This window comes from Neovison vison, chromosome 2 (genome assembly GCF_020171115.1).
Source record: "Neovison vison isolate M4711 chromosome 2, ASM_NN_V1, whole genome shotgun sequence".
NCBI classification, from domain to species: domain Eukaryota; kingdom Metazoa; phylum Chordata; class Mammalia; order Carnivora; family Mustelidae; genus Neogale; species Neogale vison.
In genome coordinates this window covers 100,981,784-101,007,943 of record NC_058092.1, presented here as the reverse complement: position 1 = coordinate 101,007,943, position 26,160 = coordinate 100,981,784, and the positions used below count along the sequence as shown (strand labels likewise).

General features: G+C 44.6%; 1 protein-coding gene across 1 annotated transcript in view; it reads right to left on the bottom strand.

Moving 5' to 3' along the window:
• The window catches only part of CD101 (CD101 molecule), a 36,719-nt gene extending 20,264 nt beyond the window's left edge, over positions 1-16,455 (bottom strand). Inside the window, exons 1-4 of the mRNA XM_044238998.1 lie at positions 16,374-16,455; positions 7,075-7,455; positions 5,340-5,756; positions 985-1,371 (exon numbers count right to left, since the gene is read on the bottom strand). Of these exons, the coding sequence (XP_044094933.1) occupies positions 985-1,371; positions 5,340-5,756; positions 7,075-7,455; positions 16,374-16,416 (1,228 nt within the window). The 5' untranslated portion in view covers positions 16,417-16,455. The remainder of the gene's footprint in view (positions 1-984; positions 1,372-5,339; positions 5,757-7,074; positions 7,456-16,373) is intronic.
• Positions 16,456-26,160: the final 9,705 nt, after the last annotated feature.

Genomic DNA, 26,160 nt, shown 5'->3' with positions numbered 1-26,160 from the left:
CGTTCACCACGTTTAAGGTTGTCCAATCTTCATAAACTTGAAACAAGAGCGGAGTGGCCTTCCATGTCCATGCCTATGGTAGCTACGTGGACCTGTTTGGACAGGCACCTCGCATGATAGCAAAATGCAGGGAATTGAGTCTGCCTGCTATCATTTACCTCTTCATTTCTTATTCTGAGTCAGGCTTTGATGCAGAATTAAGACATACTCTCATTCCCTCTATCAGGTTTAAGCAAACCGAGGATGGACAAAAGACATCTAAAAGATGATTGCGGGGCGGGGGGGGCACAACGCAGGTGCTTCATCCACAGGAAGGAGGCAAAGTGTCATTCTTTCCTCTCACCATACTCGCGTCACACAGACGACAAAGAGAAGACGGGGGTTTCATTAACGCTGGTGCTTTCCGCGTGGAGAAAAACCCAACATACATAAATGAGGACTGATGGCAAATAGAATCAAAGAATCTAAGACAGCAAGAGGGGACTTCAGGGCAATCTAAATGTATGTCATTATTTTATATTTAAGGAAGCTGAGATTTAAAGAAGTTAAGCCTTGGATCTGTGGTCACAGCCTGTTTAACGGTCCCGGAATAAGACCTAGGTCTTCAGCCAGTTTGATGTCTTCTCTTTTTAAAAAAAATTTTTTTAAAAGATTTTATTTATTTATTCGACAGACAGAGATCACAAGTGGGCAAAGAGGCAGGCAGAGACAGAGAGAGGGAAGCAGGCTCCCTGCTGAGCAGAAAGCCCCATGCGGGGCTCCATCCCAGGACGCTGGGATCATGACCTGAGCTGAAGACAGAGGCTTTAACCCACTGAGCCACCCAGGCGCCCCTTGGTGACTTCTCTTAACTCCACCTCAGAGTGATGGGACTGACACTGGACTCTCCAAGGGTGTGTCTGCTGTGTCCAGGGAGGCAGCCTGGCCTCACCAAGGGCGGAAGCAGAGAGCAGTCCGGGCAGTCCTGGCTCTGACTTCACATACCTGCTGGCTTCCTCAGATGCACGTGGCTGTCTGGGGACTGCTTGCTCTGAAGCACCTGCCAGGAGCCCATCGGAGCTCTTGCCACCTCTGCCACGGCGCAGCTGTAGGTGCCTTCGTCCGCGGGTCCCACGGAGAAGATCTTGAGATAGAAAGCTTTGGGGCTTAACTTTGAAACCAGGAGCTGTCCTTGACTTGCTCTCTCTCTGTAGTCGCCTTTCAGGTCCAGAACACCCCCAGCGTCCATGCGGGCCATCTCATTACCATTGAAGAACCAAATGCTCTGAAGCCATGGGTCCCGGCCACCACCTACGACGAGGCAGACCAGTTCTAAGGAATTCCCTGCGGTCCACACGCTCTCAGCTGAAATGTCGATGTGAAAATCTCTCACTAGGAAACAAAAGCAACACAGGTGTTTAGAGAAGCCTCGGCATCCATCCTTTCAGGACCACAGAGCGATAATACCCCCTGTAAGGGTAGTGTGGGGATTGCATTTCATGTGGGAGTCAAGCTCTGAAGAGGAAGTCAGCCAAAGCAATGCCTAGAATCAAAAATGTCCTTGCCTATTCCTTCAGTCTTTCAGGAAGAGCAGCGCACATAGCTTTTCTGATTGCAATCCTATTAAGCAAGATGTATGCATAGAAGTATAAAAAGTAGAGTATCTTTTTTGAATAAAAAAATATAAAATATTTTATAATATGTTGAACTGCTATAAACTGTGACTGCTTTGCTCTCTTTTTTGGGGGGGCTAAGACTATCCAGTGGAATTTTCCTAAGTTAAAGTCATGTGACGTGACGTATGATAAATCCACAACTAACTTAACACCTAATGATGAAAAGCTAAAAGTCTTTCCTCAGGAAAAGACATGGACGTCCACTCTCACTAGTTCGATCAGACATAGTACAGGAAGCCCTAGCCAGAGCAGTTCGTCAGGAAAAAATAAATAAAGAACATTCAAGTCCAAAAAATAAAGAAAAATCATCTGTTTGCAGATGATGTGATCTTATATATAGAAATCCCAAAAGCCTCCACCAAAAAACGGTTAAAACTAATGATTTCAGTAAAGTTGCAATATACAAAATCAATATACAAAAAAAAAAAATCAGTTGCATTTCTATGCACTAGTGACACAGTATTGGAAAAAGACATTGAGAAAACCATTTCTGCAGATGGCCAATAAACACAATGAAAAGATACTCAACATCACTCATCGTCAGGGAAATGCAGATCAAAACCATAATGAGACATCATCTCACACCTGTCAGAATGGCTATTCTCAAAAAAGACAAGAAATACCAAGTATTGGAGAGGATGTGGCAATAAGGGAACACTTTTATATTGCCGATAAGAATGTAAATTGATGCAGCCAATTTGAAAAGAGTAGAGAGATTTCTCAGAAAATTAAAAATAGGGGGCCTGAGTGGCTCAGTAGGTTAATGGCCAACTCTTGGTTTTGACTCAGGTGTGATCTCAGGCTCTGTGCTCAGCACTGAGTCTGCTTGTCCCTCTCCCTCCCCCTCTTCTCCTGTCCATGAGATCTCTCTCCTTGCCTCTCTCCTAAATAAATAAATAAAATATAAAAAAAAATTAAAAATACAATTACCTTATGATCCAGCTATCCCTCTTCTGGATATTTATTCAAAGAACATAAAAACACCAAAAAGATATATGCACCCCTATATTCATTGCAGCATTATTTATATTAGTCAAGATATGGAAGCAGCCCAAGTATCCATCAATGGATGAATGGATAAAGAAAATGTGGTATATATATACACACACACAAAGAATACTATTTAGCCATAAAGAAGAAGGAGCTCTTGCTATTTGCAATAACACGGATGGACCATGAGGATATCATTCTAAGTGAAATAAAGACAGAGGAAGACAAATACTACATGATTTCACTTATATGTGGACTCTAAAAACCAAAACAAATGAACAAACAAAACAAAAATAAACTCTGTATAGAGACAGAGAACAGGTTTGCGGTTCCCAGAGGGGAAGGGGGTTGGGGAGTGGGCAAAATGGGTAAAGGGGATCAACTATATGGTAATGGATTGTAACTAGACTTATGGTAGTGATCACATGGAGTGTATACAAGTATTGGATTAGTATTGCACACCTGAAACTTATATACTGTCTTATACTAATTTTATCTCATTTTTTAAAAAAAATCTCACTTGCAATAATGTCAAAAAGAAGAAAATACTTAGGAATAAATTTAACCAAGGAGATGAAAGACATGTGCTCTGAAAACTGTAAAATATTGATGAAAGAAATTAAAGGTACAGGTAAATGGAAAGATGTCCTGTGTTCCTGGGTTGGGAGAATTAATAACACGTGTTGGTGAGGATGTGGAGAAATGGGTGTGGAGGACATGCTCCGCTTTCGGGGAGGTAACGTTATAGAAATGGTGTGGAGGTTCTTCAAAAACTAAAAATAGAACTACCATATAATCCAGCCATCCCTCTTCTGGGTATATAGCCAAAGGAAATGAAGTCAGGATCTCAAAGAGACATCTGCATTGCCATGTTTATTATTCGTGATAGCAAAGATATGGAAACAACCTAAGTGTCCACTGATGGATAGATGAATGAAGATAATATAGCAAATATATACACATTGAAATATTATTCAGCCATGAGAGAAAAGGAAAGCCTGCCATTGTCAACAACCTGGATCACCCTGGAGGACATTAGGCTAACTGAAATAAGCCAGACACAGAAAGACAGATACTGCAGGGACTCCCTTATATGTGGCGTCTGAGACTGCTGAACTCATAAAAGCAGAGAATAGAATGGTGGTTGCCAGGATCTATCTATTGGTCAAAGGGTACAGAGTTTCCATTACACAAGATAAGGTCTATAGATCTATTGTACAGCATGGTGACTGAAGTTAATAATACTATGTTGCATACTTGAAATTTGCCAAGAATAGATATCTTAAGTGTTCTCACCATACAGCACAAGCACACGCCCACTACACACAGAAAGTAACAAGGTGAGATGGTGGATATGTTAATTAGCTTGATCGTGGTAATCATTTCAAAATGCATATGTGTATCAAAACATGCACACCTTAAATACATACAATTTTTGTGAAAATAAATAAGAAAAATAAGACTGTTTTACATAAAAAACTGTTCTCAAAGAAAGAGGAAAAGCACATGTGATAGGTCCTCACAGAACTCACTGAGTGTAACTTGGACCCTTAAGAGCAATAGGACAATTTCTTTTTTTTTTTTTTTAATTTTATTTATTTATTTGACAGAGAGAGATTACAAGTAGGCAGAGAGGCAGGTAGAGAGAGAAGGAGGAGGAAGCAGGCTCCCCGCTGAGCAGAGAGCCCGATGCGGGACTCGATCCCAGGACCCCGAGATCATGACCCGAGCCGAAGGCAGCGGCTTAACCCACTGAGCCACCCAGGTGCCCCAATAGGACAATTTCTTAATGAAAGAGAGTAACTCTCCTCCTAGGAAGGAAGGGAGAAGGAAGGAAAAGGAAAGGAAGGGAAAGGAAGGGGGAAGGGGAAGGGGGAAGAGGAGAGGAGAGGAGAGGGGAAGAGAGAGAAGAAAAGAAAAAAGAAAAGAGAAGAAAAAATGAAAGGAAAAAGAAAAGAAGCCTTGAGTGATCCACCATTGGATAACTGCTTTTAGTCTGGATATATATGGCTTTTGCAACCTCTTCCTGTTGGACCATAGCCCATGTAGAGAAACCAGAAATGACAGCTGAGCCTTCCCGCTTGCTTTGATGAAAATGCCAGTGGATCATGAAAAGTAACACTATCCCAAACAGGAAATAGGTCAGATGGAAGGAAGTCCTGGCAGTGACTAAGACAAGGCTCCACGATGGAAACTGCTAGAGCTACTCTGAGGCCCAGGGGTCTGTGGTGTGGAGGCTTCCGAGAGACACACCTGCTTCGAGCACCAGCTCCACCTCTCACCAGCAATTTGCCTGTCTGAGGCTCAGGTTCCTTGTTTTAAAAATGGGGAGTCAACCGCTTGTCCCATAGGGCGAGGACTAAATTAGATAATATAGATAAAGTAGGAAATGTAGAAAAAGTGCTTATACAGGGCTTGGCAAGGGTGGTAACAAAACCATTTTCAGGCATGCCTTGCAGAACCTACCTAACCATTCAACCATCTTATCCCATAGAAAACCTGCTATGGACAGACCCAACACCAAATGTCCCTCTTCTTACTTATGCTTCCCAGATGCCAAAACCCAAATGTATTCAAACTTTCTAAATGTTTTTTTTTTTTTAAGGCATGACTGAAGATCAGAAAAACACCAAAAAGATACCCCATCAATACCCACTATCAACATACTAACGAGTTTCTTGAGAAGATCATTACCTATGGGTTGGATCCTCAGAGCGGTGTGAGCTGTCCGCTTTCTCGCGATTGAAGTCCAGGTTTCATCTGGATCCTGAATCCATTCGGTGGCCTCACAGAACAGCTGGCCTTGATCTGAGGGCTGGAGGCTCCCTATGGACAGCCTGAAGGTGGCAACCCCAAGCTTGCTGAGCCGGACGTCACCAGCCGCAAACCTCTCTGTGTACGAGGGCCCAGGTATCAACAGGAAATCTTTGGAGAGGGAAATAATCTCAGTGGTTTGGTTTCTTTCTCCGTCCTGCATCAGGTACCAGGTGACAGAGAGATGAGTGTGCTGAGCTGAGGCTTTGGCTGCTTCGCAGGTCAGTTCTAATGATTCACCTTCCTCCTTACTGAGAGTCTGGGAACTCATGGTGGCAGAGAGGGTATCTGGAATAACTGGAAGCAAAGGAACAATGATAACTGACTGGCCCAGTATCCTGCCAGACAAGCCTGCTCGGAAGGAGATGGCGCCCTACCCACCATCCGTAAAGCACCTACTTGGAGTTGCTTTTCCACTAGCCACAGGCTTTCCCTATGGCCAAGGGGAACATCGGCATCTGTATACACAGTCTGTGGAACTTGGCGAAACTAATGGCTTAGTGATGTACTGACCCTGACTTTACGTTTTTAGCTTAGGCAGTGACCAAATTAGCTACTCAGACACAGAGTATTTAAAAGGGAAGAGCACTGGGAGCCAGAAGACCTAGATTCTGGACCTAAATCTGTCCCTATTTGACTACAGGAATTGGAGCAAGTTGCTTCATTTCCTGATGCCTTAACCTGCTTCTTTGTGAAGTTCTGAAATAATCTCTTATAACCGCTCAGAGCTCAAATGCAGCTCTTACCAAAGTTTTGATAACCATCCTACTACCCTCTAACTGTGTTCTTCCTCAGAGGAAATCACACAGCCTAAGCTTATGGGAAAGCAACACTTAGATTCGATCAATGAGTATTTACTGAGCAGCTTCCCAGTGCTACCCACCGTGCTAGGGGTTGAGATCATGATTCTGCCAGAGCTCGAGGTGAGGAAGGAGTCGTATAAGCAGCCAAATACCACATACACTGGGGGAGTGCTAATAATAGTGATGTGAATAGAGCATCAGGAGGAAACAAAGATGGGAATATATTGCCTGAGACAGGACGGATTTCACAGAAGAGGTAAGAGCTAAACTGGGTCCACAAGTACATGTGGGTTGGCTAGATTGTAAAAGGGACGCCAAGGTATTCTAGGCAAAGGGGCAAAATGGTAATTGCAAGGACTATGAACCTCTCTATGTAAATCTGCTTGAGATGACTAGCTTGGGAATATTCATTTCCAACTGAATGACTTATCACTTGACCTTATTAACTCCAGCTCTCTTACCAAGTTAACGTCCTGCCCCCAAGAAGAGACAGGACATGGGAAGAACTCTCAGAATTTTGTTTGATGCTGTTGCTACGATCACCCCATGGCTAGCTATGGACCAAACCTTCGGAAGATCACATGCTATCTAAATCTTGGCAGTGGGCCAAGTTGACCAGAAAGACGAACTGAGTGTTTGAGAGAAGGGGAGATGCCAATGTGTGACCCATCTGCAAAATACCCAGAGGGCTTCCAGGTTTCTCTTGCCAAAGCGAGGACATGACTCAAAGCCACGTCACATGGCACAAGGTATTGTGATGGTGGGGCTCTGGCTTCTGGGGGCTGCTGGATGCAGGCGGGCCCATAGCTTACCAATTAGCCTAGTCTTCGCGCTGTAATTGCCATAGTATCTTTCATCCGTGTTCGGTGTATGACACTCATACTCGCCAGAATCCTTCAGCTGGGGCTCTGAGATGTGCAAGAAGACTGAGTTGCCCCGGACCCTCTCCACATAGATCTCCCCGCTTCGCACCCGCTGTGCGTACACCACATAAGAGAAGCTGGCATCCTTGGTGCTCACGATCTGGATTTCTTGTTTCGGGGTTTTAGGCAGGTAAACAGACCACTGGAAATTCTGCTCAGCAGGTCCCTGGTGGCCCGTGACATTGCAGCCAATGCTGATAGGGTAGCCCGCGACCCGAAACAGTGGTCCTTTCTGGATGGTTACCTCCCTCTGGCCAAGGCTGAGCTTAGCTTGCAAGGAAGAGAAAGAACGGGGAATAAAAATAGATTAGCGCTCCAGTCCCCAGTGTGCCACCTTAATTGCAGCGCCCTGTATTAGAGTTCTAGCAAATGAGATCACAGGTTATTAGCTATAATCAACTCAAATGTTCATACACCTCCTTCAGGTTGAGAAGCAGTGGAATGGCTTGATGAGTTCCTGTTCTTTCATAACTTCAACTTCCATAGTTAAGTCCTAATCACGTTAAAAAAAAAAAAAAGGTGAGCTTCAACCGAATGATAACTATTATAACTAGTATAACACCTAGTGCCTGGTGTTATCTAAGGGCACTTATTTCAAAGTCAGTATGAGGGGCACCTGGTGGCTCAGTCGTTAAACATCTTGCCTTCAGCTCAGGTCATGATCCCAGAGTCCTGGGATCGAGCCCCACCTCGGGCTCCATGCTCGGCGGGAAGCCTGCTTCTCCCTCTGCCACTCCCCCTGTTTGTATTCTCTCTCTCACTATCTCTGTCAAATAAATAAATTAAAAAATCTTAAAGTCAATACGATGCACAGTAATTCACCTTTTACATTATTTTATGGGACAATTCAGCAAATTCTTCCTTCTGACTCTCATTCCTGGCCACCTGTCGGGCCGTTCTCTCCGAGATGGCTGGAGAGGGGAAATCTACCCACAGCCTGTGGTGCCACACTTTCTCGGTCTTGCTAGTTCGTTGGAACTATTTGTAGCTCCTGGCCACGTCTGATGCAGGACTAGCTAAAATTAGCAGCAGAAGAGGCAGCAGCACTTCCTTTCTATACTGTGGAGGGTTTTTTGTTTTGTCATTTTTAAAAGAACCACTACAGCTTTATTGAAAAGCTTCATAAAAGACGGCCTGTCAAGTCTGCCAGAATCTGGGCTCAAAGGCACCTTAGTTCTTCTCTCACCAAAAGCATTCAGTTGGGATGACGATGAAGTGTTTCCTGTTGAGACAAATCTCAAGTATTCAGTTGCAAGGAGAAAACATTCACAAATGACAAAATTTTCTTTTGACGTGCATGTGTTCAAAATCAGACACTTTGCAGAAATGAAAAATGCATGTGTTTATGGATTAGGCTAATATTAAAGGCTAGTTTGTGTGACAGAAAGAGCAAAGAGCAAATGACAGAGTTGCCCAAGGGTGAGCACGATCTTTCACTAGGGGCCTGGGTCCCAGTGGAAGGGGAAGAGGAGGGGAAAGACCTCAGAAGAGTCCCACACGGAGCAATTGCTGGCATTGTGGGATGAACAGAACAGAGCTCCCAAGAAGACATGGGGAGAGGGTGCCTGGGTGGTTCAGTCGGTTAAGCATCTGCCGTCAGCTCAGGTCATGATCCCAGGATCCTGGCATCGAGTCTCAATTCGGGCTCCCTGCTCAGCAGGGAGTCTGCTTCTCCCTTGCCCTCTACCCCTCCCCCATGCTTGTGCTGCCTCTCTCTTTCAAATAAATGAATAAAAATCTCAAAAAAAAAAAAAAGAAGGTAGGGAGAAAGCAGAATATCTGCTGAATTTTGCAAATCCACAAGAACAGCAAGTAAAGGAAACCAGGGTGGAAAAAAAGTGAAAGAAAGGAAAAATGACCTTAGAGAGATCATGTAAGGCTAAGGAGAGGAATTTTGGAATGGAAACAATTCTGAGAGAAGAGGGACTACACAAAAACCAGGGAGAAAGTTTGAGTGGTCATTTGAGGCAGTGCACTAAAAATTGCCTATTGAATGCTTCATGCAAAACTGGAAAACAAACATACATCCAACCAACCACACACATTTCCAGTAACAATTAAAGTATACCAATTTATTCGTAATTCCCAGTTCATGTGATATATTGATATTATGCTCTTTTTGTAATAAATCCTGAGGGATAGAAGGAAAAAATGTAACTTACTACTTACCAATTATTGAACAGAGAACTTAAAACATTTTCAGCAATGCCAGTTAGACATATATCTCAGAGAAATGTGTGTGTTGGGCACCAGGCTACGTATGGAAAAATACCCATGTCAACACTGTTCATTGTAGCCCCACTGTTCATCGTAGTAGTCTCATCTTGAGACTACTGGTATGTCCACCAGCAAGAATAGACCTACTGTGGCATATCCATAAAATGAAATATTACACAGAAATGAAAGCGAAAGAATCATAACGGGTTATAACATGGATGATTGGGTTTAATGAAAGAGACCATATGTTGAGATTTTTTTTGACGCACTACAGAATGATTCCAGGATTTATCAACTTAAAAACAGGCAAAACCACACTGTATCATTTAGTAAATGTGAACAGAAAACCACTTAAAAAAAGAACAAAAGCTAGGAAGTGGTTATCAGGGGAGGCAGGACAGTGATTGTGTGTAGGGGGCATGGTAGAGATCTGGAGGGGGCTCATGGCACAGTGAGTGGGTACTTCTAGGGTCCTAGCGATCTTCTGTTTCTTGACCTGGATAGTGATGACATGGTTTTTATTTTTTTAACTTATTTCCTACACTCCATGTTTATGTTTCACTAACTTTTATTATGTGTTATATTCCACAACAAAAATGTTTTTAGAAATAGGGTTTCTGAGGTACCACTTTAGTGGTATGTTACCACAGTGTTATTCTGGTCGCTAGGCAACACTTTTCAGTATCTTCCATGGCATCAGGAGATGGGTACCATATCTGAAACATTTTACTGTGTAAACTAGCACCCTATCTTCTACTGCCTTATTTGCCAATTCAATAAATACTTATTCAACAACTTATAGTATTTCTGATGCTTCAGGAGCTAAGACACAAAGATGAGTTAGGGATCGTCTTTGACTTTGTGATTTTATAATTTAGTCAGATAGGATGGTAGTCCTCTCTCTGTAACAGGGAGATGATAAGAGTGCTTTAAGGAATTTGAGGGAAGGAGAGATTGCATTTTGAGGGGAGGGAAACAGGAGAGATTTAAGCAAGAGACCGTTTGAGAAGTGGAATTTTAAGAATTGGAAAGATTATGATAATTCATGACAAGACTGTATGAGTAGGAATCAAAAGAATTGTTTAGGAATTAGGGAGTGATAAAATGGATTGGGGGGGTGGTGCCTGGGTGTCTCAGTTGGTTAAGTGACTGCCTTCAGCTCAGGTCATGATCGTGGACCGAGGATCGAGTCCCACGTCGGGCTCCCTGCTGAGCAGGGAGTCTGCTTCTCCCTCTGACCTCCTCCCCTCTCACGCTCTCTCTCTTTCTCATTCTCTCTCTCACATAAATAAATAAAGTTTTAACAAATGGATTAAGTTTACACACATGAAGATGAATAGAAGGAGGTAAGGCTGGACAGGAATTTGGGGCCCAAAGCATGACGTTCTTGACTAGCACATCTTAAAGTTTGGATTTGACTCATCAAGTGATGGAGGATCCACTGGAAATGTTGGAAAGGTCTTAGGAAAATCAATCTGACAGCTGTGTAGGATGATGGAAGTTAGAAATAAACATTAGGGGGGCGCCCAGGTGGCTCCGTTGGTTAAGCAGCTGCCTTCAGCTTGGGTCATGATTCCAGGGTCCTGGGATCGAGCCCCACATCAGGCTCCCTGCTCAGCAGAGAGCCTGCTTCTCTCTCTCTCTCCCCCTCTCCCTGACGCTCTGCTTACTTGTGCTCTCTCTCTCTGTCAAATAAGTAAAATATTAAAAAAAGAAAGAAAGAAACATTAGGAAATCATGGTAGCCTAGGAGAGAAATGATTGCTGCAATCGGAATGCAAAGAAAGCGACTAGAAGAGCTACTACGGAGATAAAATCTAGAGAGTTTTTTAGTGACTTGGATGCTCGGAGGTAGAAGAGGTGGATGGAGGGATGGAAGGCTGTTAGAAATCGAAAATGATGGCAAGTTTTGTGAGGCTGACTGAGAGAATAATGATTCTCTTAATAAAAGTAAGGGTATCACAGGGCACCTGGGTGGCTCAGTCAGTTAAGCGTCTGACTCTTGCTTTCTGCTCAAGTTATGATATCAGGGTTGTGAGATCAAGCCCTATATTGGGCTCCGTGCTCAGCACAGAGTCTGCTTGGGATTTTCTCTCTCCCTCTGCCCCTACCCCCTGTTCTCTCTATAAGGAAATAAATAAACAAACAAAGAAATAAATAAAATCTTTAGAAAAATAGAAATAAGGGTATCAAGAAGAGACTGTTGTGTTCAAGGGTAAGGGAGAAGATACTGCATTTGATTTTGAAAATACTAAATTTGAATACCATAAATTACATAGGAAGGATATCCAGCAAACATTGGGAAATAACATTGAAATAACATATATTCTATATATGTGTTTATAGATATAGAAAAGTATAAATAAATAAATTTTTTTAAAAAAATTTTTTAAAGATTTATTTATTTATTTGACAGAGATCACAAGTAGGCAGAAAGGCAGGCAGACAGAGTGGAGGAAGCGGGCTCCCTGTTGAGCAGAGAGCCTGATGCGGGGCTCGATCCAGGACCCTGGGATCATGATCTGAGCCAAAGGCAGGGGCCTTAACCCACTGAGCCACCCAGGTGCCTCAATAAATATGTATTTTTACTTTGAGGTCTACTCAACCCTTTGAAAATCTTTGTAATCTAGTCCTTTTAAGAAGTCTGTGATATTCCCACATTTAGCAAAGTCAAACTTGTAAATGGCTGAGCCTGACTTGAAACTAGATTTGCAAATGTGAAATCCCTGGCTGTCTCCATCGCTTCTCACCGCTTCCTGTGAATGCCTGTTTATAACCACAGAAGGTTCTGGGCCACAAGCGCAGATTAGGTCAGTTATAGCACTAGGCAGTGTGAGGGAATAGAAGGAGGAGGGCTAAAGAGAGATTCCTAGAGGGTCTCTCTATTTAGGGGATAGGATGAGGAACACACCTACAGAAGGAAAAGTGAGGGAGATAGGAGAGCAGACAGGACATAGTAGCTTGGAAACCAGAGGACGGAAAAATGTTCCACAAAAGGGTTTGTCTGGGGGTCACCTGAGTGGCTCAGGCAGCTAAGCAGCTGCCTTTGGCTCAGATCATGTCGCAAGATCCAGGGATCAGCCTCACTTTGGGCTCTTGCTCAGCAGGCAGCCTGCTTCTCCCTCCCCCTTCCCCTGCTTGTGTTCTCTCTCCCTCTCCCTCTCTCTCTCTCAAATAAATAAATAAGTAAATCTTAAAAAAAAAAAAAAAGAAAAAGAAAAAGAAAAAAGGTCTTGTCTGCTTGCTGAAAAGCTGCTGTGAGGGCTAGGACCCTAAAGTCAGGGCACAGTCCTTTTAGTTTGATGAGGACGGTATCAGGGGAGATCTTTGTAATAGAGATTTCAACAGAGCGGAGGCCGAGGATTTCAAGGATAAGAAGCGACTGCAAGAGGTGGGAACTACTTCGAGAAGTTTTGTGGAGGCAGGAAACAGAAGAATAAGGTGGCAGCGGGCAGTGGCAGCTGAGAAGGGAGAAGCAGGGTGGGCCGGCCAGGTGTGCTTAAGGGCAGAGGAGCTGCAGAGGGGAGATGGACCGTGAATGGAGGAAGGCCCCACGGAGGCACGAGGTCACGAACACGAGCGGGAAGGTACCGCTTTCTCAGAAAGGTGAAGCAACAGCACGGAAGTATCACAGGTATTTTTGAATGGTCGACAGAGGTCACTCAAATGGCTGTGCACTGGGGCCATTCGCTGAAGCAACTATTTTTATAAAGACATTCTCTGTGGGAGATGTTGTCCCTATCTCTCCTCCTCAGCAGTAAAATACTTCAGAGAACTGTTCTGTTGCTTTCTCTTCCTAATGGAACCCTTTGCGTAAGCAGCTCCAATTCTCACTGACTGACGGATATACAGCTGAGCCCTGACACACAACACCGGGGCCAGGCTTTTGAAACCCAAACAATTCTTGGATGATAATGGGATTTTCTTTTTTTCCAAAAAGATCACTGGGATTGCCAAATTTACCATTACAATATTATTTAAAGGGAGGATGTTAGGTTGATCATATAAAATGGCCCATAAATGACCACTTTTTGAAAGGATTTGTTTATTTTGACAACGAGAGAGAGAGAGAGAGAGAGAGAGAGCACAAGCAGGGAAAGTGGCAGAGGGAGAAGCAGACTCCCTGCGGAGCAAGGAGCTCAATGTGGGGCTCGATCCCAGGACCTTGGGATCATGGCCTGAGCCGAATCCAGACACTTAACCGACTGAGCCACCCGGGTGCCCCTATAATTTACCATTTTTGATACACAGAAATAGCAACTTCAAATGATTCCGCATTATACAAAACCTACCCAGAGAATATCAAACACAACAAGCAACATCTTACACATACACATACAAAAACCTTATGCCCTTGAAGGCAGAGAACTTCCAACCCCAAACAATTTCTTCTATGAATACAGTCTCTGTAAGATGAGAAAAAAATGGGTCTCTCCCTAGGTCCCTCCCATATTAGTGGTTTTTCTATGGAAGGAAGCTAGTCAGGGTGAGGGGAGACAGGTCTAGATCAGGGAGGCCACGCTGAGGTGCTAAGTCCATGAGCTCGTTCACTGATAACATTAATTCATTGAGTGCTGTATTCTGGCAGAACTAATCAGTCTTTATGTTTATTAAAAAATTAATCCAGGGGGCACCTGGGTGGCTCAGTGGGTTAAAGCCTCTGCCTTCGGCTCAGGTCATGATCTCAGGGTCCTGGGATCGAGCCCCGCATTGGGCTCTCTGCTCAGCAGGGAGCCTGCTTCCCCCTCTCTCTCTGCCTGCCTCTCTGCCTACTTGTGCTCTCTCCGTGTGTCAAATAAATTAAAAAATAAATAAAAAAAATAATAATAAAAAAAAATCCAGGGGTGCCTGAGTGGCTCAGTGGGTTAAGCCTCTGCCTTCGGCTCAGGTCATGATCTCAGGGTCCTGGGATTGAGCCCCGCATGGGTGGGGGGGCAGGTCTCTGCTCAGCAGGGAGCCTGCTTCCTCTCCCTCTGCCTGCCTCTCTGCCTGCTTGTGATCTATGTCTGTCAAATAGATAAATAAAATCTTTAAAAAAAATTAATCCAGACAAAGTATACCTTTGCTAAATAGTGCAACCATTCAATTGATCAGCATTCAACTTCTTCCCTTATTTATAATTTTGCCTCCATAATTGTCAGGACAAAGAGCAGGCTTCCAAAGTTCTTTCAAGTTGCTTCCTGATTCATATGCCCTTCACATAAAAACCATGGTTCTATAAAAAATGAGTGCTTTAAAGGGAGTCAGCACTTAGAAGCAAGAAATACAGGTCCAGTTTGGATAATTGTCTATGTGGGTTAAAGAAAAGCTTCCAGCTTCCCTTTTTTGAACTTGGTTACTACTTGCCTTCACCCTGGGCTTCCAGTCTGCTCACCAGAATTAAAAAAAAAAAAAAAAAAAAGAAGTGTGTGAAGGAGAGAATTTGCAATGTCTGACTTGTTGCACAATACACACCCTGTTTTCTACTCTACACAAGCCAAACACACAGTCCAAATACACAAAGCATGTTTACTTAAGAATCACCCTCTAAATACATACATACATACATACATAAAATTTAAAAATAAACAAATAATCATACTAAACAACTGAACAGGACAAATTGGAACGTACCAGCCACCGGACCTGCCCAGCCAAGCCAGTCTGGTGAGCATCCATCCACCCGGCCACTAACCTAGTCTCATAACTAGCCCCACAGGCCCCCTCTCACCCCATCAGGTCCCAGACCTGATCCGTGCCTCACACGATCTACCGTCTGCTGAGACATGAGCCCCATTCGGCTCAAGCCGATGTTTACGAAGCACACCATTGTGCTGAAGGCTGTCACTTCTTCATGTGTTAGCCACAGCTCTGGCCACACTGCTGATTAAGTTCACTTAGTTCCCCTAACTTCCCACTCAGGTCCCCGTATGAACTCCGTCTAGTCTCCACATCAGTTCTTAGCCTGAGTCCACACTCAGGATTCAAGGTCCATAAAGTCAAATTGGGAAAAAAAAAAAAAAAAAAACCCTACATCTTTATTTTTCACTCGTCTTAATGAAAATTTAGCATTTCCTTCCATCATGAAGGTAGACAACAAAGCAGAGATATGTTCATGTTACATTACTGTTGTTGAAAACATCTTGAAACATGATTCACATTCATTACGCCTTCAAAGTTTGGTGGTTAACAGACCACCTCTAGATCTTGAGATGGAACCGCCAAGAAGCCAGTAAATGACTACATCATCATTTAAAACGATACCGATAATTGCATTTAAGTATGATGGATTTCCCTTATAATCCTATGCATTTTATTTTAAGCATTTTAAAAATTATCCTAAGGTGGGATTTATAGGCCTCGCCACTAAAGGAACCCATAACACAGGAACCCATAACCCATTCCCAGCACAGGTCATCTGTTGTATTCCAAATCTCCCCATTCCTCCACGGTTATATGTTTAAGTGCTCCTGGGCCAGCTAAGACCCTCCATGTGCCCTTTAGCAGAGCCCGGTGAATCTTTCAGCCCCTTCTCAGTCCTCAGATCAATTCCCACTTCTCCCAGGGATATCCAGAACCTTCTTTTAGCTTTGCCTAAAATTTCTAAGTGCTCTCATAACTTTCCCTTCCATCCATCCACATTCCCAAAGCAAATACATCAGACAAGACATGAGGTCACCTCTCAGTCTGGGCAGCCTAGGCCTCCACAGATGGGTCCAGGAGGATAAGGTAAACTCAGGGCAGCATAGACAAATGTGAACATCGGTGGGCCCAGGTTCACGAACTCAACCAAGCACCGCATCTCTCTAGAACTCAAGTGCGCTGAGGTAAACCAGGACACTGTTCTTGGTTAAGTCAAAAATTAGTGCCTAAACTCAAAATGTGTGGCACAATTTTTGCCTTTAAATACCAAATTGTCCTCCTCCACCACCCAACAGCCTCCTGTTGACAAGCTCCTGGGACGACAGAGACATGCAGAATTATGACACTTACTCAGAAAGAGAAAGAAAGATGCCACATGTGGGATGTGTGCCATTTGGCCCAGTACAGACCTTTCCTCGTGGTGTCACTGAAGTTGCTCAGACACTGAGTGACAAACGCTGTGCTCTCGCTACAAAGGTAAAGAGGAAGCCAATGGTGTGGTTTGCAGCACAATGGGAAACACAGATGGCTTGCAAAGAGCAAAACCGTTTGCATCATATGGTTCTTTGCTAATCATTCGAATCTGGGTGAGAAAAGTGAGTGATCTTTATGGGTAAGTAAGTGTATACGGATGAAAATAAGAAAAGATGGGCCTCATCCTGGCTAAATGTGCATCATTAGGTCATGTAGTAAACCGGATAAATAAAAAAAATCAAGCAGAAATGTTCTCTTCTTAATGCCTCCCTCTCCTTTCCCTTGGGAAAAAGGGTCAACATGAATGTGGGGAGATACAAGGTGGTAGTAATGACGATGGCCTCTTGAGCCAGGCTGCCCAGGTGGGTATGCAGGTTCTGTTTTCAATAGCTGGGTGATCTTAGAGAAGTTACTGACCCTCCTCTGTAAAACGGAGATACTAATAATATGTACCCCATCAGGCTGTGTGGGTTGAATGAACTCATTCACATCAAGCACTTAGAACAATACCTGGTACATAATAAGTGCTCAAGGAGTATCAGCAGCCATCATGTGACATTTAAGTGTGTCTTCATCTGCCCAAGATGGGCCTGGCACCAAGGATGGCGAGTAAATACCTAAATCTAACAGGTGCCACTGAACCCAGCCCAACTCAATCCTACCTAATCCTGGAAGACAAGACCATACAAAGAGGAGCTCATCGAAGACAACAGATTTCTAGGTCAAGGCTACATCTAGATGGGCCAATAATAAACTGGTGTGCTTTGGGCCACAGTTTCAGGCATATTCCCACTCCATCCACCCACCGAATCATTTTTTTAGTACTGCTATGTGCTGGGCACTTCGGTAAATTCTGCACCTGTGAAGATGTTAACAACCCAGTCTTTGTTCTCAGGAAGCTTCCACTTCATCAGAGACCCACAGTGCAATGTTGCAAGCACAACCATCAATGTAGCTCCTAAAAGGAGTGAGAAAGGTTGGGGGAGAGGAGGGAAGGGCAGGATGGGCTGGGTTGGGCCAAATGAGACAACTAGGGAGGAAGAGAGGCAGTTACAGCTGGGGAGAAGCAGCCTAGTGTGAATAATGATGCACAAGCCACTCCCTCCTGTTTGAGTGAAGTTTGAGGTTGGTCTACAAGGTTAAGCTGGGGCAGATCTTACTGGGCCATGCATGCCAAGCCTAGGACCTTGGCCTTTATCCCACAGAAAAGGGGAGATCTGAGATCTTCTTCTTCTTCTCCTCCTTCTTCTTTTTCTTCTTTAGGAGGAGAATGGCCTGATTGGATTTTTCCTTTTGAATTGAATTCCATGTTGTGTATTGCTAACTAGTTGAAAGATGAGGGAGAGAAGCAAGGCTGGAAGCAGGAAGGCCAGTTACAGGATTTTTGTAGTTTCCCATATAAGCAATGATGAGGTCCTGAGTTAAGTCATTTAAGATATTGCAAATATCGATGCATTTGGAATTACAGGGTAGCCTCTCCGATCTTCTATATGGGATGGTGAAGGCAATCAGGAGCATGACTGGCTCTCACACAAGGTAAGTTAGGTGAGGTGGCCTAGGAGAAATACGAGTGAAGAGGGACGGACATTTGAAGGAGGGAGAGAGCACAGCTGATTCGAGGAGAAAGGGAAATCAGGCCAGTCTTCAGGGGAAAGGTAACATTTTGAGACAGTTCTTACTTTCCCCATGGCCATTATAGTAGAGTAGGGTGACATTCAACAAATTCAGGTCTGGAAGCCTCTAACTTTTACCCCTTTTCAAGTTTTCACTTCCTTCCCTTTTGGTTTTATTTATTAGTGATGATACCTAAAAATTAACCCTCCATGGTCAGTGAAACTACAAATACTAATGTCTTTAGTGAAAAGCTCTGTACTTCCCTTGTCAAGGTACTATGCAAGACTTAGTGGAAGATGAGCCATTCCTTCCAGAAACTTGAAAATTAGCTTAATAAACAACCACAGATCAGAAACAGTAGCCAGTTGGCATGAGCTCTCTCATGTGGGCCTCTCCACAGTAACACTTGAGTGCCCTCACAACATGGCGGCTGGCTTCCCCCCAGATGGAGTGATCCAAGAGACAGACCAAGGAGGAAGATGCAGAGCCTTTTATGGACTAGTATCAAAGTTACACACTATCACTTCCGCCTATTCCATCTGCTAAAAGCCCAGCCCACATTCAAGGAGAGGGAAATTAGGCCATGCCTTTTGAGAGGAGGAGTGTCAAGAATTCATGGATGTATTTTAAAACCACCACAAACCTAACTTATGATTTTTAAACATTTTCCATATGTCCTTTATCATGTGTGTGTCTGTGAATATGTATGTATTTGTTCAAGACAAAGAGAAAGAAAGGAAGGAAGGAAGAGAGAAAGAGAGAGAGGAAGAGAGAGGGAAAGGGAGGGAGGGAAAGGAAGGAAGAGTAACCAAATAAGGCAGCATGTGTTGAATCCCCCATTTATGGCTCAAACAAGAAATATCCTAAGAGTTAATAGGCTGGAGGGGCTGCTGTAGGCAGGGAGCAGCCATAGGTCATTCAGAAAACACTGGTTTTAAGTAGGTCCTTGGGGGTCTGGTATGATTCAAATAGGCAAAGGAGTGAGGGGAGGAAATTCCAGTAGGGAGAAATGAAATGTACAAAGATACAGAAGCACGAGGTGCAGGTTATACTCAGGGAACAAGTAAAGGGTAGTTTACCTTGAATGGGCACTTCACACTACCTCTACAGGCTGCCGACTATAATATCAGTGGGACCTAAGGTATGGTAATTGGTCCATCGTTTCAGTTGAAGAAATCATGGGTCATCCCCAGGCACCGAAATTTTAGGCAAATACACTGAATCATTTAGTTATTGTTGTAACAGTACACATTATTTTTGTTCCTAAGCCTGTGGGTCACCTGTCCTGGACCAGCCTTGGCTGGCATCCCTCTCCCATCCCTCCAATAGGCTAGCCTGAGCAGGTTTTCATGGTGCTGTGAGGGGTCCAAAAGGACTTGTGGAAATACAACAGCACTTTTTAAAGCTTTTCCTTTTATCATGGCTGCTAACACCTCATAGATAAAAGAGAGTCACCCGGCCAAGTCCAAATGCAAAAGATGGGTTAACAGGCTGCATCTTTTTAGTGAGGGGAACGGCAAAGCGACAGAGCAAAAGGAGAGAGAGAGAACTAGAACGATGGACGCAGTCACTGCGCTACGTGCACCGGAAAGAGAATTCTTCTAGAAGTGAGCATTGACCACAGAGACGGTCATTGTCAATAATACGTCATAATCAGTATTCCTGAAAAACGTGCAACCAAATTAATGCTAGACAACTTCTCATTTCTATAGCTTTGCCCCCCCCAAAAAGAAATTTTTTCCCCTTTTTCCATTTTAAATGACTCAATTTCTGCCAAAATTAACATTGACAGAGTGATGTTGCTTATTTTCTGGGGCAAAAAAACAAAAAAGCAAACAACAACAACAAAAAAACAAGCAGTTTTCTGTTGTCAAGGGGGAAAAAAGAAGAAAGAAAAATAAAGCCAGAGAAAGAGTGTTATTCTATTACCTTGGCAATCACTGCATTGTAATTGTATCAGCTGAAAAGAATGTAAAAACGCACTTCCTGAGTCAGGCGGAGGGAGAGAGCCAGGAATGGACAAAACGACACAGGAATGTACTAATGAAAAAATTCTGTCCCAGTTCCTGGAAGATTAAGAAAAAAGAAATGTATTTTCTTTTCCTTCAGATTTGACATGCACAAGTATTCCACAGAAATCCCAGGTATTTTAGCCTCCTCTCCGAAGCATGTAGGCTGAAAACTTATTTCGACAGGGACCTTTCCACAGAGGCAATTTTTTTTCATTTTTTTTTTTTTAAGATTTTATTTATTTATTTGACAGACAGAGATCACAAGTAGGCAGAGAGGCAGGCAGAGAGAGAGGAGGAAGCAGGCTCCCTGCTGAGCAGAGAGCCCGATGCGGGACTGGATCCCAGGACCCTGGGATCATAACCTGAGCTGAAGGCAGAGGTTTTAACCCACTGAGCCACCCAGGCACCCCTTCACATAGGCAATTTTATGGAAGAGCTCACACCACCATGTGATGGGTATCACAAATCCCATTTACAGAAGAAGAAACTGAGGCTCAGAAGAATCAACTGGCCAGGACTGTAAGGATACGAAATGGCTGCCTTCTTGCTCTTGGCTCAGTGCTTTTATATATATATATTCATTCCAGTATAATAAGTATACAGTGTTATATTAGTTTCAGGTGTAGAAATATAGTGATTCAACAATTCCACACATCACCCAGTGCTTACCATGAGAAGTATACTTCTTAATCCCCATCCTGTCTCACCCATCCCCCGCCCACCCTCCCTCCGGTGACCATCAGTGTGTTCTCTAGAGTTCAGAGTCTGTGTTTCAGTTTGTTTTTTCCTTTTTTCTTAAATTCCACACAAGCGAGATCTTATGGTATTTGTTTTTCTCCGACTTATTTCACTTAGCATTATACCCTCTAGAGCTATCCATGCTGTTGAAAATGGTAAGATTTCTTTCTTTTTTATGGCTGAGTGATATTCCATGGTGCATACATACCACATCTTCTTTATCCATTCATCTACCGATGGACGCTTGGGCTACTTCTGTAATTCGGCTATTGTAAGTAATGAAGTAAACATAGGAAGGCATGTATCTTTTTCAATTTGTGTTTTCAGATTCTTTGGGTAAACACCCAGTAGTGGAAATTGCTAGATCATAACGCAATTCTATTTTTAACTTTCGAGGAACGCCTATACTGTTTTCGGTAGTGGCTGCACCAGTCTGCGTTCCCGCCAACATTGAAGAGGGTTCCCCTTTCTCCACATCCTCGGTAACATTTGTTTCTTGGGTTGTTGATTTTAACCATTCTGACAGGTGAAGTGATAGTGCTCTTCCCATTGTACCTTCTAGCTTGCCATTCATGAATTCAGAAGGCAGAATGTGTGTGGGATAGAGTGTGACTGGAGGTTGGCAAAGAAAAACCCCAAGGGGTAAGCAGGAAGCTGGGCATGATTCCCCCTGCTTGAGCTCTTCCAATTCAGGGTAAATTGAGAGTCACTCAACAAGTGCTGAACTTGCCAAGATACAGGAAGCCCAGGGACTGAGCCCACATTCATGGAACATCAAGCAGTGACCCCACAGGAAGGGATCGCGGTGACCTCAGTCAACGCCCTTGTGGAACAGAGGAAGAAACAGGCCTTCAGCGGGCCCAGCTGTGAGCTGACCCTGGGCTGTGACCTTGCCCCTGAGCTGTGACCTTGCCTCCATAATGGGAGAATGATACCTAGGTCTTTTCCCACTTGCTCAGCTCCACCAAGAGTTAGCAGCTAATTAACCTTGGCTGAAGAGGTTTTCGAGGTGTGTGGCAACCCCTCCTATCTGTGGGGGAAAAGCCTGAACTGGACTTCTGTGGGCAGAAGAAAAGGCCAGGGTGATGGGTAGGGGTGGGGATGGAGTTTGAGGGTATAAGATGGGGAACAGGGGCACTAGCGGAAGAGAAAGAGCAACAGACGGGATTCCTAGGCCATTGGCTGTTTCCAGATATTCCCTTGGTAAAGGCTATTCCTTCAATTTCCTACCAGGGATTAAGTAACAGCCAGCCCTGACTTTTGAAAAAGAGAGTGCGGGTGGGGGGCACCTGGTTGGCTCTGCTGGTAGAACATGCGACTCTTGATCTCAGGGTTGTGAGCTCCAGCCCCATGCTGGGGGAAGAATTTACTTTAGAAAAACACAGAGTGAGGCTCACAATAGGTCCCAAAGAGAGGAGAAAGGGAGAGGAGACAGGAAGCTGGCTTTGCCTGGGCTCTGGGTCCCTCCTACACCCTCAGATACAGATGCCCATAAAGTAGCTCAGGTGTCTCCTACCCTATTCAATAGCCACATTTTCTCCCTAGCTTCATACTACCTTGTCTTTCCCCTCCTCTTCAGACTTCTGACGGTTTCCCAGTGTCCTGTTTTCTGTTTAATTTCCTAACTCACCGCCGCTTCGGCCCACTGCCATCAGGGGCGGTTCACACAAACATCCACGATCACAACAGTGGACAGGGCTCAGTTCTCCCCTACACTCCATCTTTGGGGGCACCAGATATGTGCCCCCACTGGCAAACCTGCTTGCAATTCTTTCCATCCTCCTCTGATGGCACTCTCTCTAGGATCCTTCCTCAGCCCCGTTGGGCCCCTTCTCACTGGATCCTCCTCCCAGCCCACCCCAACACTGTGGTCTTCTCCTGGGCTCTCAGCAGCCCTTTGCTCCACAAACTGCTCTCATCCCCCATCTGTCTGCTGACAACCACAGATACACATCCAACCCTGTCTTCTCCCTTCAGTGCCGGACCAGCCACCTAGCTGTTCCTGACCTAGTATAAGTGTGGAACATCTCCATTCGAAGGTCCCCCAGGAAACTCAAACTGGAGTCTGACCCTGAAAGCTTTGTCTTCTCTCATTGGTGGTGTCCATCGTGGTTGGCTGAACCAATATCTTCCCAGATCCACGCTTGGCCTCCACACTCTACATCCACTTCTTCCTCAAATCTTTTATGAACTCATCCTACCTGTTGCAGTCATAACCAAAGGTCTCAATTTTATTGCTGGATTAACACAGTTCAACTCATCCTTTGGCCTTGCTTACACACCCTAGTCCCTACTACCAGAAAAATCAAACATGTCAACATTGCCATGCATTCTCCTGATTAAGGTGTTCCAGTGGCTCCCCAGATATTTCTAGAAGATTGAGTCGAAACTCCTTGACTTGACCTTTACATGTTGGCCCTTATAAACTCTCCCACCACCTCGCCCTTCAGACATAGAACCACTTGTACTCCTCCCAAACTGTGCAAAAGCTATCCCCACTGTTTCGAACCTTGTCCCCTTCTTACCTGGGAAATGCCTGTTCATTCAAGAAACTTAAAAATCTAGGTTTGTAGATTGTATAATTGTTATATGGTAATAACATAATTATTTCGTGCCTCCTTCTCCTACAAGACCATCAATTTCATAATGACAGGGTCCAGTGCTTACTCATCTTCCTATCTGTTCAACAAATACTTGCTGAAAGCTTGAAATACTCGGGCACTGACGCTGGTGTACTGATTTAGAATACATACAGTCATTCCCCCCTGCCTCGTCCACAGCTTCACTTCGTGCAGTCAACTGTGGCCTTCTGGAAGCAGATGATCCTCCTTCTGTCATGTCATCAAGAGGTCAGGAACAGCCCAACACTACGCCCCAATGTTTACATCATTCACCTCACTTCGCCTCATCACACAGGCCTGGTACCATCTCACGTCATCACAAGAAGGGGGAGTACAGGACAGTAAGATATTGTAAGAGACAGAAAAACCACGTTTTCTAGTTCTATTATTGTATATTGCTGTAATTGTTCTATTTTATTAGTAGTTATTATTGTTAACTTCTTACCCTGCCTAATTTATAAGTAAAACTGTATCTAGGTACTTACAGGAGAAAAACATAGTAAATAGTAAATACAGGGTTTGGTCCTATCTGGGTTTTTGGGGCATCCACTGGGGGCCCTGGAATATGTCCTCTGCAAGAAAGAAGGGGGGCACTAGTGTGCAGACTTTGGAGTCAGACAGGTCCGCGTTCAAATCTTACTTCATTTGAGCAAATTAATGCCGTCTTAATCTCCTTATCTCTGAGAATGGGAACTGTAAGAGTAGGAACTCCATTATCTGAGGTAATTAGAGCTGTTCATCAATTAACAGAAAATGTCAGGTGAAGCCGAGAACTGTAGGAGGATTCCTGTGTAGCTGACATACGTATTCTCACCTCAACCAACACACTCATTCACCTATCTCTGGGCATAGGCCTAGGTCTTTCCTTTGGGTGGGGGTCTGCTGTCCCGAGGCTCCTGTCCCATCCCTGCGTAAATCAAACCTATCATGTCTTGTCTAAAATGTTCAGCTTTGGGCACCTGGGTGGCTCAGTCTTTAAGTGTTGCCTTCAGCTCGGGTCATGGTCCCAAGGCCCTGGGATGGAGTCCCTCATCAGGCTCCTTGCTCAGCGGGGAGCCTGCTTCTCTCTCCCTCCCCCTCTGCTATCCCCCCAACTTGTGCTGTCAAATAAATAAAAGCTTAAAAAAAAAGAAAGAAAAGAAAAGGCAATTTGCCTCAATATTGAGTCTTTCCAGAAAATTCTTCTCACATTTACCAACACCTGGTTAGGAAGCGGAGCTAGTGTGCTGAATCAAGAATACATAGGGTATGACCTGCTACAGGAGAGGGCACAAGCCATGCACATGGGCTCAGCAGGGAGCTTCCTCAGCACGCATGTTCCCCAGGGCCGTTCTGATGGAAGGTGTAGTTTCAGCGCGCTTACACAGAGGAAGTCAAGTCACAGGATTTATTGCTTACACATCCCAGCAACAGGGCCAGGGGCAATGAACTGGGGTGAGGGTAGCCCCCATGCCAGTCATGAGAGAGCAGGAGACAGAGAGCAGGGTGGCAAGCACCTATTATTTTTAAGGAGCGTGGGGGAGAGGTCACTAATGTTTCGAGGGTCACTAACTTTTCGAATAAAATAAGTGGTTATTTTATCTTTATTTTTGTTTAAAGATTATATTTATTTATTTGAGAGAGAGAATGAGCATGAGAATTGGGAGGGTCAGAGGGAGAAGCAGACTCCCTGCCGAGCAGGGAGCCCGATATGGGACTCGATCCCGGGACTCCAGGATCATGACCCGAGCCAAAGGCAGTCGCTTAACCAACTGAGCCATCCAGGTGTCCCTAAGTGGTTATTTTAAAACGTACCTGGGGAAAAGCAAAGTAGGAACTCATAGCAGGATCCCTAAACAACAGTCCTTAGCTAAGAGTCCAGATTCTGGGCGTGGGTGGTGGTGTCCCCCATAAAATGCCCAGGCATCTCCTCACAACACCTGTTTGGCACTCACATCTCAATGGAGCACATGCTACGGAGTGGGTCTGTGTAAATCACAGTCAGCAGGACCGCTGGCGAATCCCAAGAACAGAGAGGACTCAGGCGAACACCAGCTCCGCGGGTGGAGCTCAGGTGTGCCCGAGCAGCCAACAAGCCTCGGGGTGGTGAGCACATCCATCATGTCATTCTGTACTGTTTTTTGAGGCTTTGATATCTAGGGCCTCGTTGATCCGGGGGACTGCCTCTCCCGGAGCTAGCCAGTTCCTAGAGAGAGGAACTGACGGACCGTGAGCACGCCTTTCATGCCACCGATCCAGAGTCCACAGTTCTGCTACCCTCTCCATCGGGGCTCCCACTCAGGACCACTGTCCCCCGCCCTGCTCACCTCAGGACCAGGTACCAGAAAACTAAGGACAACCTCTGCATCCCAGAACCCACTGAAATGACCCAATTGAATCATCCCTAAGCCTGAGGACTCTGACTCACCTGTCCTTCCCGTGAAAACCACAAAAAAGGCTGCTGTCCATCCTTTACCCTCCCTCTGCCTCCTGATGGCCACTGGCCTTTCCTGGGTGGCCTCCAGGACTGTGGTACGGTGTGCTCCCTCCTCTTGGAATCTATGAGGAGAACACTTTCTTTGTTCTGCTATCCCTGAGTTACCCAATAACAACAAAACTGTATTTTAAAAAACAGGGTGCCACACGCCCTGGGCTGTGGGTCTGAGGAACGAAGCAGCTTCTCTCTGAAGATCCAGCTGC